The 14,482-nt window shown below is 38.0% G+C and overlaps 1 protein-coding gene and 1 long non-coding RNA gene across 2 annotated transcripts in view; one reads left to right on the forward strand and one right to left on the reverse strand.

The window, feature by feature from the left end:
- The first annotated feature begins 1,423 nt into the window (after nt 1-1,423).
- On the forward strand, nt 1,424-6,564 carry LOC129453664 (uncharacterized). Its single transcript, XR_012368591.1, has 2 exons — nt 1,424-3,216; nt 3,286-6,564. It is a non-coding gene; the product is annotated as an uncharacterized lncRNA (long non-coding RNA).
- Nucleotides 6,565-9,542: 2,978 nt separating this feature from the next.
- The window catches only part of LOC141363083 (uncharacterized), a 32,491-nt gene continuing 27,551 nt past the window's right edge, over nt 9,543-14,482 (reverse strand). The window contains exons 2-6 of the mRNA XM_073865612.1: nt 11,693-11,770; nt 10,760-11,107; nt 10,477-10,686; nt 10,011-10,340; nt 9,543-9,828 (exon numbers count right to left, since the gene is read on the reverse strand). Coding sequence (XP_073721713.1) covers nt 9,572-9,828; nt 10,011-10,340; nt 10,477-10,686; nt 10,760-11,107; nt 11,693-11,738 — 1,191 coding nt within the window. The 5' untranslated portion in view covers nt 11,739-11,770 and the 3' untranslated portion in view covers nt 9,543-9,571. The remainder of the gene's footprint in view (nt 9,829-10,010; nt 10,341-10,476; nt 10,687-10,759; nt 11,108-11,692; nt 11,771-14,482) is intronic.

The following is a 14,482-nucleotide window of genomic DNA, read 5'->3' on the forward strand; positions in this document are numbered from 1 at the left end:
CCTTACAAAACTCACATAAACCACTCTCATATACTCCTACTAAAGCTAATGTATCATTTAATCCTGAATGACCAAGTCTTAATCTAGTTAACATAACCTCTTCCTTCCTATTTCTTCCCCTTATGTTTTTATTAGTCTCTACATATTTCCTAATTTTATACAAATGTCTACCCTTCATGTCATTATCCCATATTTCCTGCCATTTCCTTTTAATATTTTTCTTAATAATAGACTTAACTTCTCCTTTACCTAGTGGAACATTCACATCAATTGAATCTCTTTCCAACGCCTTTTTTGCTAACTTATCAGCAACTTCATTTCCTTTAACTCCTTTATGTGCTGGAACCCAACAAAATCCAACTATCCCTCCTTTCCTTCTCACTTGATATAAAATCATATAAATCTCATTTACTAAATCTACTCGAACTGATTCCTGTGAATCTATTGAACTTAATGCAGATACTGAATCAGAACACATCACTACTCTATCAGGACCTATCTCATCCACCCATGATAATCCTATGATGATAGCGCACATCTCTGCAGAATATACTGATAGATCATCAGTTATTCTTCTTGAAATTTTAACATTAAACATTGGAATATATATCCCTATTCCTGTTATTCCTGAGGTAGGATCTTTTGACCCATCAGTAAAAATTTGAAGACTTTCATAATGTTTTTGATGTAAATGCTTTCTAACGTTAACTGCCACCATTCCTGCTTCCTCCCAATCTCTTACTTCTTCTAACATTTCCAAATCTATTACTACCTCTGGAAAAATCCAGGTCGGAATCTTACCCAATACTGGTGACAAATTACTTTCAATCTCCACAATCTGGAATTTATCTGCAACAGAGTTTATACCCCAACCAAATCCTTTCCCTTTATTATTAACATATTCCCAGCAATTACTTAAAACATCCGTAGCAATATGATTTCCCACAAAACTCTTAATGTATTTCCAATAAATTAAAGATAATTTAATTCTTCTCAATTCTAAAGGTATTTCATTTGCTTCAACCAACAGAGCATTAATAGGAGTTGACTTTACAGCTCCTAAACAAATTCTGAGCGCCCTATACTGTATCTTGTCCAGACGATTTAAAAGCGTCCTTGATGCCGCACCATAAATCATGCAACCATAATCTAGCACTGATCTAATTAAAGCTTGATATAATGACAGCAATGCTACTCTCTCTGCTCCCCACTCTTTACTAGCTATTGCCCTCATTGCATTTAAAGTCTTCCTACACTTTTTCTCAATTTCATCTATATGCTTTTTCCAATTATATCTATTATCAAACCATACTCCTAGATACTTAAATGTATTAACCTGAACTAACTCTTTATCATATAGTCTCAACTCATATTTTTCTGAGAATTTCCTTTTCCTAGTATACAACATACAACATGATTTACTTATTGACATTTTAAATCTCCATTTTATTGACCATTCCTCAACCTTTTTAATAGACTTCTGAATACTAGATACCACATGTGATATATTCTTTCCCCTCTTCCATATTGCACCATCATCTGCATATAACGCACAACCTATACCCATCCCTACATTATCAAAAATATCATTAATCATAACATTAAATAGCAAAGGACTAATTACACTTCCTTGAGGTATACCATTTTCTGCATGAAATTTAGATGACCGACTTGCTCCCACTTGAACTGTAAAAGTTCTTTCAAATAAAAATTGCAATAACCAATTGTATACTTTCCCATTTATTCCCATTTTAGCTGCTTTAATTAACAAACCTTCTCTCCATACTGTATCATAAGCTTTTTCTATATCAAAATTAGGGATGGGCACCGAACTCGGTACTTTTATAGGCACCGACCGAATTGCGTCGGTACTACCCAGTATCGATTCACATAAAATCAATCGGTGCTCAATTTCGGTACCTGAGAGAACATGTCGCGCGAGAGAGAGAGAGAGACCGTGTGAGAACTTGGTGACACCCCTTTGCAACTTGCTAAATGGCTAACAAAAAGCGATCTAACGTGTGGTTAAATTTCACAAAGGATGATGCAGACAATGCTACCTGCAATATTTGTAACAGTAAGTGCAAGGCAGGCAGTAATACATCCAACCTGAGGAAGCACTTACACAATGTGTATTTAAAAGCACAAGAGGGCTTATTAAGATGCGTTTTTGTCGATCGGATCACAAGTGGACGAGAGACAAATTCTGTAAACACCTGGTATTTATCAACACCAGTCCGTCTCGTTTGTCCACTTTCGACCGCTTCTGTCCTGATTACTTTGAGTGGTGGTTCGTGGAGACTGCGGGGAAGTCCCTCTGCTTTCGTTTTAACGCGAGCTGGAGCTGACTATTTAAATGGACGCGAACTAATGGTGCTGCTTGTGTTTTAAGTAAACATGCTGCACAGTGTTTTGTACATGAATATGTTGGCGCTCTCTCAGATTTTTCAGCGCAATTAATGAAATAAGATCGCGCAACTTTCATGCGTTCGCAAAATGAAACTGCGGAGATCAGCCGCTTTTAGTTTTATCAATGAAAGCCCAAAGACTGTGTGTTCACGCTAAAAGTCAGAAATGACGTAAAACTTTGTGCTCAATACCTCAGATTAGATAAATGGACGGAGAGAAGGCGGTCTGTGTGGCTGTTCGAACACAAAACCACATGCGGACCAAATGCCAATGCTGGCTAGCTTGGCAAAAAAGTATCTGTGTCCAGTCCTCTTCTACATCCTCACTGTGTCCCTTGCTGTAGAGAACACTCGCTCTGTATTGTTTTCTACATAAAAGTTTACTTTTGTGTTGCTTTTATGACGTTTATGTTCATTGATCATTTGTCTTACTTATATGTTTTATTTATTTATTTATATGTAAGACATATGCCCTGGATGTTATAGGGTTTTTTTTGTAAAGATTGTGTGTATTATTAAACATTTTGAAATAAATAACAAAATGTTGAAAATGAGAGGTTTGGGCTTATTATGTCCACCGAAAGTCACTTAAAGGTGCAGTGAGTAATTTTTAGAAGGAATTTTTTTACAGAAATGCAAAATAATATACAAAACTATGTAATCAGGTGTAGCAGGATTAGGTGAGCTGTGATTGACAGCTACTGTCACCTATCAGGAAGGGGCAGTCCCTTTTTAAGCACTGATTGGCTGCTGCTCGGAATGCGTCATGTCCTGTGTTTCCCCCGGGTGTTTGTAGCAATAGCGACAGGTGAGAATTGTTAATGTGCTGTTCGTAGTTTTAATCTGTATGTTATTTAAAACTTTGTGTTGGTTTTAGCGTGTTTGTCCAGCGTACTGGTGCCCTTGTGCTGTTGGTGGCTTAAATGACTGTGCACCCTCAGTTGGCTGTGGTTGACCTGTTGTAGGTTAAACAGTGCTGTAAAAAGACGTTAATGTGTCTGGGGTGATGCCACTGTGCGGTAAGTGTCCAACCACAAATTGTAATGTTAGTGTATGATGTTTAGATTTTTAATATTATGTTTGTTTACTTTAGGGTTCTCCCTTTTGTTCTACGTGGTTTCCTCTGGTTGCTGCCTGTTTGAGTCTCGTGCTGTTTTATCGCACCGCTGTAACATTACATTATTGTCACTGTTGTAAACCGGACCGTCCACTGTCTGGTTTCTGACTTGAGTGTGTATTATCTTGAAGTGGAGGATTAGCGCATTGGAGCCGGCGTATGGACTTTGGTGTTTGCGCCATGACTTTCGTGTAGCTTCAGCTGCCAGTTTTCTTTGTTTGGTTGTTTTTGTTTTATTGTAAAATTTGTATATTATTGTTTTGAATATGTATTTTGCTTAATATCCTTTCAGGAGCTGGGGTCCCCACGGGTGAGGGATCTTGTGGTGGTGGTGGTACCGCTCAACGGTTCCCGTGTTACACATTTGAAGTGTATATGTAAGTGTACATTGAGTTCACGGTGTGGTGTGCGAAAGTGTGCTTTTGGACAACTTGTGCCAGTGATCCCTTAAGTGGGTAACCTCAGCTCTGTAGGTTTGTGTATTGTTTTAATTAGTTTATTATTTGTTTTCCTTTCCATGCACTGCATTGTAGCAGTGAGGACCATTAAACCTTCAATTGTTTTGTATTTTTGTGTAACTTTGTGATTGTGATGTTTTATGTCATTTGTTTTATGTATTTACTGCAGTGAGACAGATTTGTTTTGAATAATGTTGTCTTCTGTTTGTTTTACATCTAGCTCATTGACATGAACACAGAATATTGTGGAATAAAAATTATATTTTTTGTACTATTCCCACGTTTTCTGCTCGCTTCACTTTTAAGAGGAACGAACCTGTGTGCCTTACCGCCTTTCTGGGTGTAAGGAATATTTCCCTGGGTGTAAGTCCCAGGGTGGCGTAGTCGGAATTTTATGTAAAATCTTTGCTTTCGTCTTAAAGCTAAACTTTCACCCCCTCGTCATGCCACATTTGGCGTAGTCGGCAGGATCCTCAAATTTGGAGTGAAGAAACGTGGGTATTGTTTTTATGTATGTGGGATTTTGTTTATGTCTTGTAGGAACCAGACAGCGGCAGTTTTCGCGTCGGAATCCCAGCACAATTTGTGGCTGGACTTGCGCGGTTCAATCGGTTGCGGTAAGTGGTTCATGGGTCTAGGAATAGAGGACGAATCGCACAGGTTAAGCAATTTTAGAGACTCCGTAGAGGTAAAATGTGTTATTGGGTTAAGAACAAAAGGGAGAATCTGAATGTATTGGTAAGTGGAGGGCCAGCTGGGTTTTTGGGCAAGGCTGTGAAAGTGGGGATGTCGGGCATGGCGTATCATTAAAGGCACCACTAAAACTGGTTGTCGTCATTCGTTCTGTATGATCTGTACACTTCTATAGTGCCTGAAGTTGGGGTATTACTGATGTAGTATTTGCCTTTAACTTTGATTTTATGGTGGGGTTAGGAGGTACTATCGGTCCCATGTCATTAGTTATTGGATGGTGTCCCTCTGAGTCTGAGGTGGAACCATCCAGTAAGGTTTATTGGTAGGAGATGTACCCCCCAGGTGAGTCATTTTCAGATGGGGTCCCTCAGAGTTTGGGGTGAAACCATCTGATGAATTTTATAGTGCAGGAGCTGTATCCCCCAGGTCAGTCATTTTTCAGATGGTGTCCCTCAGAGTTTGGGGTGAAACCATCTGAGACTTTTATTTTATCGGGAAGCTCTTGTTTTAGTTATTTGTCATTGGAGATTACGTCAGGTTAGTTCTCCAATTGATACCACTTCTTGTAATTGGCGGGCACAGCGGATGTGTCTGCAGAGTGGATTGTAGATTTGTGCCTTTTCCCGACCTTGGGGCTGAGCACCCTGAGGTGGGTTTTGTTTAGTTCACCGTCGGGGCGACGTTGCAGAAACTTGGGGTGGATTGTAGCAGGATTAGGTGAGCTGTGATTGACAGCTACTGTCACCTATCAGGAAGGGGCAGTCCCTTTTTAAGCACTGATTGGCTGCTGCTCGGAATGCGTCATGTCCTGTGTTTCCCCCGGGTGTTTGTAGCAATAGCGACAGGTGAGAATTGTTAATGTGCTGTTCGTAGTTTTAATCTGTATGTTATTTAAAACTTTGTGTTGGTTTTAGCGTGTTTGTCCAGCGTACTGGTGCCCTTGTGCTGTTGGTGGCTTAAATGACTGTGCACCCTCAGTTGGCTGTGGTTGACCTGTTGTAGGTTAAACAGTGCTGTAAAAAGACGTTAATGTGTCTGGGGTGATGCCACTGTGCGGTAAGTGTCCAACCACAAATTGTAATGTTAGTGTATGATGTTTAGATTTTTAATATTATGTTTGTTTACTTTAGGGTTCTCCCTTTTGTTCTACGTGGTTTCCTCTGGTTGCTGCCTGTTTGAGTCTCGTGCTGTTTTATCGCACCGCTGTAACATTACATTATTGTCACTGTTGTAAACCGGACCGTCCACTGTCTGGTTTCTGACTTGAGTGTGTATTATCTTGAAGTGGAGGATTAGCGCATTGGAGCCGGCGTATGGACTTTGGTGTTTGCGCCATGACTTTCGTGTAGCTTCAGCTGCCAGTTTTCTTTGTTTGGTTGTTTTTGTTTTATTGTAAAATTTGTATATTATTGTTTTGAATATGTATTTTGCTTAATATCCTTTCAGGAGCTGGGGTCCCCACGGGTGAGGGATCTTGTGGTGGTGGTGGTACCGCTCAACGGTTCCCGTGTTACACATTTGAAGTGTATATGTGTGTGTACATTGAGTTCACGGTGTGGTGTGCGAAAGTGTGCTTTTGGACAACTTGTGCCAGTGATCCCTTAAGTGGGTAACCTCAGCTCTGTAGGTTTGTGTATTGTTTTAATTAGTTTATTATTTGTTTTCCTTTCCACGCACTGCATTGTAGCAGTGAGGACCATTAAACCTTCAATTGTTTTGTATTTTTGTGTAACTTTGTGATTGTGATGTTTTATGTCATTTGTTTTATGTATTTACTGCAGTGAGACAGATTTGTTTTGAATAATGTTGTCTTCTGTTTGTTTTACATCTAGCTCATTGACATGAACACAGAATATTGTGGAATAAAAATTATATTTTTTGTACTATACCCACGTTTTCTGCTCGCTTCACTTTTAAGAGGAACGAACCTGTGTGCCTTACCGCCTTTCTGGGTGTAAGGAATATTTCCCTGGGTGTAAGTCCCAGGGTGGCGTAGTCGGAATTTTATGTAAAATCTTTGCTTTCGTCTTAAAGCTAAACTTTCACCCCCTCGTCATGCCACACAGGGGTGTATAAAGACCTTACATAATGAACCGTTATGTGTCTATTACCTTAAAACGAGACCTTTTTATCTACATATTCTGAGGGTCCCCTTGCATGGAAGTCACCATTTTATGCTGCCATTTTTCTACAGAAGCCCTAAAAGGACAATTTCTTTTACTAAGTTGTCTCCAACAATGAAATGTTTGTCCGGTGGCGGCTACCGTAGCTTTTTTATGCGTTTCAAAAGCGAGGGGTGAGACATGGACTAAGCCGTTGGTTGCAGTTTGCAACCTCACCACTAGATGCCGCTAAAATTTACACACTGCACCTTTAAGTCAGAGTAAAGTACCGAAAAAGGTACCGCTGGGTACCGGTATCGAATTCCAGGTACCGGTATCGGAACCGGTACCGGTAAAAATGTGAACGGTACCCAACCCTTATCAAAATATACTACTGTCATAACTTCTTTCATACTGATGGCTTTCTCTATTTCATTAATTACTTTAATTAAGGCATCCATTGTAGATCTTCCCCTCCTGAACCCACACTGATATATACTATATTTCCCTTTCTTTTCTAAATCATATGACAAACGTTTGACTATCATCTTTTCCATCAATTTACATAAATTTGATGTCAAAGCAATAGGACGGTAACTTCCAGGTGAACTTGGATCTTTCCCTGGCTTCACGATCGGCATTACTATTGCCTGCTTCCATGAACTTGGAATTATCCCTTCATCCCATATCCTATTAAACAGCTTAAGAATTACATTTAAAACTTCTTCTGATAAATGTTTAAACATTGCATAACTTAAATTATGCGTCCTACTTCCCTACCCTGTCGTGACATTGTGACCAAGAAACGGTAATATAAAGAAATGGCTACTCCGTCCATTGAGTTATTATGAGATTCAAAGCAGCCGAAAGTGTTACCTGTCATTCTGGCCGCCCTCAAATCCGTGGCAGAAGAAAGTAGTTCCCAAACAAAGAGGCTTTTAAAATAACTCCATTGTTGTTTTCTAGTTTTCTTTTTTCAAATGTGTGCCGTCGAACTGTTGTATAAAAGCCTACGGCCTCGTGCCTCTGGCCTAATCACAGCCGTGATGATATAGAGCTATATCAGACGACTCCGAGAGCGATACACTGCAAAAAATGACTTTCTTACTTAGTATTTTTGTCTTGTTTTCAGTAGAAATATCTAAAAATTCTTAAATTAAGATGCTTTATCTTGATGAGCAAAATGACCTAAGTAAATAAGTCTAGTTTTAAGACAAATAATATACAATTTAAGTGAAATTGTCCTTTAAACAAGCAAAATTAACTGCCAATGGAGTGAGAAAAAAAATTGTGAAATAAGATTTCTTTGTTCTTAAACAATTAATTCAAGTAAAGTTTTCTCACCCCATTGGCAGATAATTTTGCTTGTTTTAAGCACAAATTCACTTAAATTGTATATTTTTTTTGTCTAAAAACTAGTATTATTTTCTTAGGTCATTTTGCTCATTAAGAAAATACATCTTGATTTAAGAATTTTTAGATATTTCTACTGAAAACAAGACAAAACTACTAAGTAAGAAAGACATTTTTTGCAGTGTATTGCTTAATTGAGTTTTAGTTGTTATTTTTTCTTACCACATCCACAGAGCTTCAATGATGAGAAACTGAGGCAGAAACACCAACAGAGAGAGAAACACTGAGCTGTCCACTGCTTCATTTGTTTTGTCTATTGTATCTAAAAAAAGACACAAACTCAGTTATATTCAGAAAAGGCAGAACATTCAGAATTTGACTTTTCTGTGATTCTCAGATTTCAGTCTCACTGCAGCCGTTATCACAGCGCTACTCAGCAAATAACCATCATGACAGCTGTGTACATATTTTCAAAATAACACAAAAGTTCTGAGTGATGCGCTATGCCGTTCAGTGCCACAATCAAATTTCACCTTGATTGTGTTTCCTTTTATTCCCCAGTAATGATGGTACACAAAACAACACGGCACACCGGCACCTGACTTTGAAACCTGCAGAAGCTGCGCCAGTGACTTATTTGACTTATTAGGCAATAACTAACCAAGATGTGTGCTTGTACTTGTAATTTTGACAGACCTGCTCGCTTGAACATTTCTGTAATTTTGTAGCATCTCGCTGCGTTTGTGGCCAGGGCTTTTTTACCTTCTCTCCTCATTCATGTGTTTGTGCTCCCTTTTAATTGCACAATTGTTAGATATAACCAAAGAGGCAGTGCGTGGCTGACTTTTGAAATGTAGCATTTTGAAGTAGACTCTGTCTGACTAAGCTTGCGCTATTTAATGTGCACATGCATCCGGTGTGTGATACCTGCGAGTTGTCCTTCACAGGACGCAGTGCATAAGAACATGTTAAATAATCATAATACAAGCACACGTATCTTTATTTTAACCTTTATTTAACCGCGACAATGACACGCCTTTTAGACTATATGCTTTAGGCAAGATCATTAATCATTAATTAGATCATTAAAATATTTTTAGATCATTAAAACATGGATATTCATCATGAGTATTGCAATATTAAGCTCAGCAGTGCTCTCACGTCAAGTTTACACAGTAAAACATATTTAACTTTACGCAACATGTTGCGTTGATCAATACATTGTCATGGTCCTGTCTTCAGGTGATGATACCCTGTGTCTCAATCTGTTCCCTTTAATATTCAGATGTCAAAGGGCAGGAGGAATCACAGCTCAGTAATGTAGATTGAACAAGTTTTGTTCAACTTGAAATTTCACTTGAATTTCACAATAAGAAACAACTTATCTTTTTAGGTGTTACCAACTGAAGTTATTTTTAAGTTGATTCAACTGTTTACTTTTTACATTGTAACAGTAAAGTCAGATGTATGATGAGATGTTGTGTTACCTCTTACAGTACAGGAATACTCTTGTAGCTCCTCACTGTTGATTGAGTCCAGGTACAGCTTGTTTAATAATCTCAATCCATCTGTTACCTGTTGTCCATTCTTATACCAGATGTAAGTATGTTTGTTATCCAGAGTGCAATAAGTTGAACAGCCTAATATCACTTTTTCTCCATCTATCACAGGGTCTGGGCTGCTTCTCACTTGTGTATCTGAAATTTCATATAACAGAGTTCACATAAACTAATTTTCAAAGCTGGGCCTCATATTTTTGATTTTGCTTAATTCAAAAAAACCTCTAATCACAGTCGTGTTGATATCAGACTCCTACACGAGCTATAATGCTTCAGTATAATGAGTGCTGCACTACAGAGAGTTTATTATGAGCAGTTACCTGTAACAGTAAGAGTGACTCCAGGAGAACCAGAAACTACATCTGATGTGTTAGTGATGAACCTGAACTGATAATCTCCAGAATCACTCGTGTTGACGTCTTTGATTCTCAGTGTGTTTCCCACAAACTTCACACGACCAGCAAACTGATGAACCTCACGCAGATCTCCAAGTTCCCCATGAAGAAAATTATAATAATGCCAGTATGTTTTCTCTACTGTATATCCAGTGGGATGTGAGTATGAAGAGTGAATATTTACTGTTGATCCCACTAAAGCACAAACTGTTCTAGAGGTGTAAGTCACACCCCAACAGCTACTGTTAGAAAGACCTGAAAGAGTCACAAAATACTGCTGTAACATTCACAATCAATTACAAACACACTCATACTGTATATGAATCAACAAGAAAACTGCTAAATTTGTTCTTCCATTTTAATTTAAATATTTTATAAATGTCAAACTCACACACAGATGAAGAGGGTGATGAAAAAGACACAGAGCAGAAATAACTGTTAGTGTTTCCACTGGATGACACAAATATGTTTTGGTTATATGTTGAATGTTGTCCATTCTTGTACCAGAAGTAATCATTTTCAGATGTTTTTGGGCAGGAGGAATCACAGCTCAGTTTTACTCGCTGTCCTGTAGATTCAGGAGTCATCTTTACCTGTACACCTAAATAATCAAAACCTTACATTAGATGAGAAATGAAAAGAGTTTAACTGGACTGATGAGAATGTAAATGTACCTGTTACTGTTAGATTGACTGTGACTGAGCTGAGATGTTTAACTCCATCCTTCATAATGAACATGAGCTGATATTCTCCACTGTCTCTCTCTCTCAGATCTCTTATTGTGAGATATGAGTGATCTTCAGTGATCATCTGATCCACTCGTCCTGAGTAATCTGAATCTAAAGTCAAATCTTCAGGTTCATCTTTGTTTCTCCAGTTTGTTCTCTGTTTCTGACTGAACCAGAACCCAGTTTTGATGTTGATGTTTGAGTAAAAGCACCTCACACTCATCCATGTCCGCCTCGCATCACAAATATATAGTTTATCACAGGTTACATTAAAGTTATCCAATGTTAGGGACCCTGAAGAAGTAACCGTAACCGTAACATTAATAATATTTGAAGAGTTTTGTTGCAAAATGAGATAACCACCGTTTTTTTAATTGTTCAGAAATCTCGTTTTTTGGTTGTGCATTCCAATTAATTTCAATTCAACTGCAGCTGGTTTGTTTGGATTTAAACCTTCATGACTTAAAAAATACAGCTAAGTAGCACCATAAAACAAAATAATAACATGATAACATAATAATAAACATGTTTTTGTAAAAAAATGGATTTATCTCGTTTTGCAACGAAACTCTTCATTTGTAGATTATCTGTATTTAACTTCATTAAAATTACAAAGCAAGATGAGAGATTCAGACAGTCCTGTAAGGATATTAACTCAGATTCATCAATTTTGTTCTCAAACACAAATCTCTAAGTTCAGTTTTAAATACACAAACTCACTTTAAACATTTTAGAGACTGATCCAAATGGAGAATCCAGCCTTTGGAGTACAGCGATGTAAATTAAATGAGACTAAACTAGTTTAAAATCTGACATACTTTTAACAAATATATAATGAATTGAAGTATTTCAGTATAATAACAAAACTGTGTTTCATACCTTGAATGTGTAAGAGCAGGATCAGTGATGAGAGTCTGAAGTTCATGATTTCTCTTTGTAGAAACTCACATATACCAGCTACAAAACATTAAAGAAGAACTTTTCTTATTGCTGATAAAAACACAATGTTAGTTCGACTGTGACTTTCTCAATCGGATGCAAAAATACGTCGTGCACATGCGCAAAACATTTGCGCTCCAAGTTCACGTATTATATTTATGAATCTCGTCACAGAAACACGCAACAACAACAGCATTAATGGAGTCACACGCTGTACTAAATTCTGCAGCGTTTGTTTATAATTTTAAAACATTAGGCTACTTAAAGCAATAAAATAGCGTTGTGACTTTTGAAAAGTGTGTTTTCATTACCTATATCGGAAAACTTCTTAAGAACAATTCCAACTCAGTTTTGACTTTTATACAGAGTATAAAAGCGTGAACTCCAACGAGAGATGCTGTCAGTGTTGCCAACTATTTTCAATGGAAAGTAGCTAAAGCTTGCTTGGAAAGTCGCTAAATGTCGCTAGATTACGTAATTGCGTCATTTGCATAACAGTGACGTCATCACGTCGCATTTGCATTCTTACTACATTGGCTTACTACATTATTTCACGTTTCTCTTTCTCTCTGAACTGTCAAAAATGTTATTTTAATACACATGAATGCTTGAAAATGTTTTCTCGTTTGTTTATCTGCTTATGTTCTCATAAAACGAAATGTGTGTATGTTCATGTTTATATGGCCAAACAGTCCAGTTTCAAAACATACACTGATAAATGATGGAAACGTTGTTTTGTAGCTAAATAGCCCATTAACGCATCAGCTCCGTATAGTTTGTTCTAAATGTGCTGCTGCTCAGCTCCCTCAAGTACATTTATTTTATGTACAGTGATTCATTTTATTCAAAGACCATTTTACATTTACATCTCGCCATTAATGTAAGCCATCGCGGGATCCGCCTGCTCCCCGCATGCACGATTATGCCGTCTCGACGCGGATAGATAACCACTTCTCCTGCCCTGACTGCAACTGGGAGAGACTCTGATCTGCTGCGCGAGGACTAGACCGCCTGTGAATGCTTTGGGTCGGGGGTGGAGCCGACCGAAGCAGCGGTAGCTGCTCATTGAGAAGAGTGAATGTCACGTAAAAAGTCTCCAACAACGCCAGAAAAAGTCGCTAGATTTGTCGCTAGTCGCTTTTTTAAAAATAAGTCGCTAAAGGGGTCTGAAAAGTCGCTAAATCTAGCGACAAAGTCGCCAAGTTGGCAACACTGGATGCTGTCGCGAGCGTAGCGTTGCCAAGTCCTCTGCTTTTTTCGAGTTTAGATTTGGGATACTGTTTAAACTGTTTCCACCAGTTGTTGTTTTTCTGCGGGTTAAAGATTTAATGATTTCGTTGATAAGTTATTGGTTTTTGGGCTGTGAATAGTCATTGGGATGCTTTTGGGCTAGTTTCGAACGTCCAGTCGGATCGCTTTGAAACGTGAGTCTGGCAACCCTGGCTGTGCGCTTGCGCAGACTTTCCGTTCGGATTTTAAATAATGTAAACGAACATTTAAATCAGATTGCAATGTTTAGGGTGCATGTACACTGTATCGTCGTAACCTTTAATCGTGTTAAACGTCGTCGGATTGACAAAATTTTGTAAACACTCATTTTATAAACTAATGTAGGGAATAGTGAATGAATTGTATAGGGAGTTATTTCATACACCGCCCTAGACATTTCTTAATACAGTTTAAAACACAGACAAACATCAAACTTTTTAGAATAGCAGATGCAACAACAGATTGTGACTACATTTACCTTCATGTTTACGTTAGTAGAGGTTATAGCCAGCTTATGAAGTTAGTTTTAAATTTATGTTTTCTGTAAATTACAGAGAAAATATTATTTTCATTCTATAATCAAATAGCCTTGGAAAAAAATACCCACTTGCATGGACAGATGAACCTTGACAACACAAATATCTTCCTTTAGTGGTTAATGTTGTGCCTACAAGATTGTTTGACATAAATAAATACACAATGTGCTTAAAAAGACAGTTTGAGAAGCTGTATCTGTAGTGAAGCTGCAGTAGTAGTAGCAGCCATAGACATTATATACGTAGACACCTCATGACGTGCTGGAACGGCGTGTTCTAAGACGACAGACGTAAATGCGGAAGTGACTCTCGCATCTGAGAAGCAGTTTGTTTTCCGCCAGAACAGCAGGTTTTTGATTGAAACTGAATGAACTATATTTCACTTTCGGGTGAATAATCTGACATTCAGCCTATGTTGGATGGATCTGGGGGGGGGGTTGAGAAAGTTGGAGGGGAATGGATGAAAATGAAGGGTAAAAAAGGGAAAAGAGATCGTAAAATCCCTCAGGAAGTCGGAAATTCTACAGATAGTGATATAGATAGACAAGTTAAGAGTAGGAAGATGGAGAACATTCAAGGAGATGAAGAATTTAAAGTGATTTTTAAAGTAAGAGATGGAAAAGGGAGTTTTGGATCGATTAGCCCTTTGAAGTTATCTAGCGCTATAAATCAAGAGATAGGTGATATCAGACATGCTAAGACAATGGCAAACGGAATGTTAATGATCATTTGTAAATCTTCTGAGCAGCAAAAGAAAGCCTGTAAAGTAAAGAACCTAAATGGAAAGGGTGTAGAAGGATTTATTCCTGGAAATAATGAGTCAATAGGAGTTATTTTTAATGTCTCATATGAAATTTCTGAGGAAGATCTAAAAAGTAACTTAAAAGGAGGGAAAGTGATCAAAGCAAGACGGTTGGGGAAAAAA

This window comes from Misgurnus anguillicaudatus, unplaced genomic scaffold, assembly GCF_027580225.2.
Source record: "Misgurnus anguillicaudatus unplaced genomic scaffold, ASM2758022v2 HiC_scaffold_32, whole genome shotgun sequence".
Taxonomy (NCBI): Eukaryota; Metazoa; Chordata; class Actinopteri; order Cypriniformes; family Cobitidae; genus Misgurnus; species Misgurnus anguillicaudatus.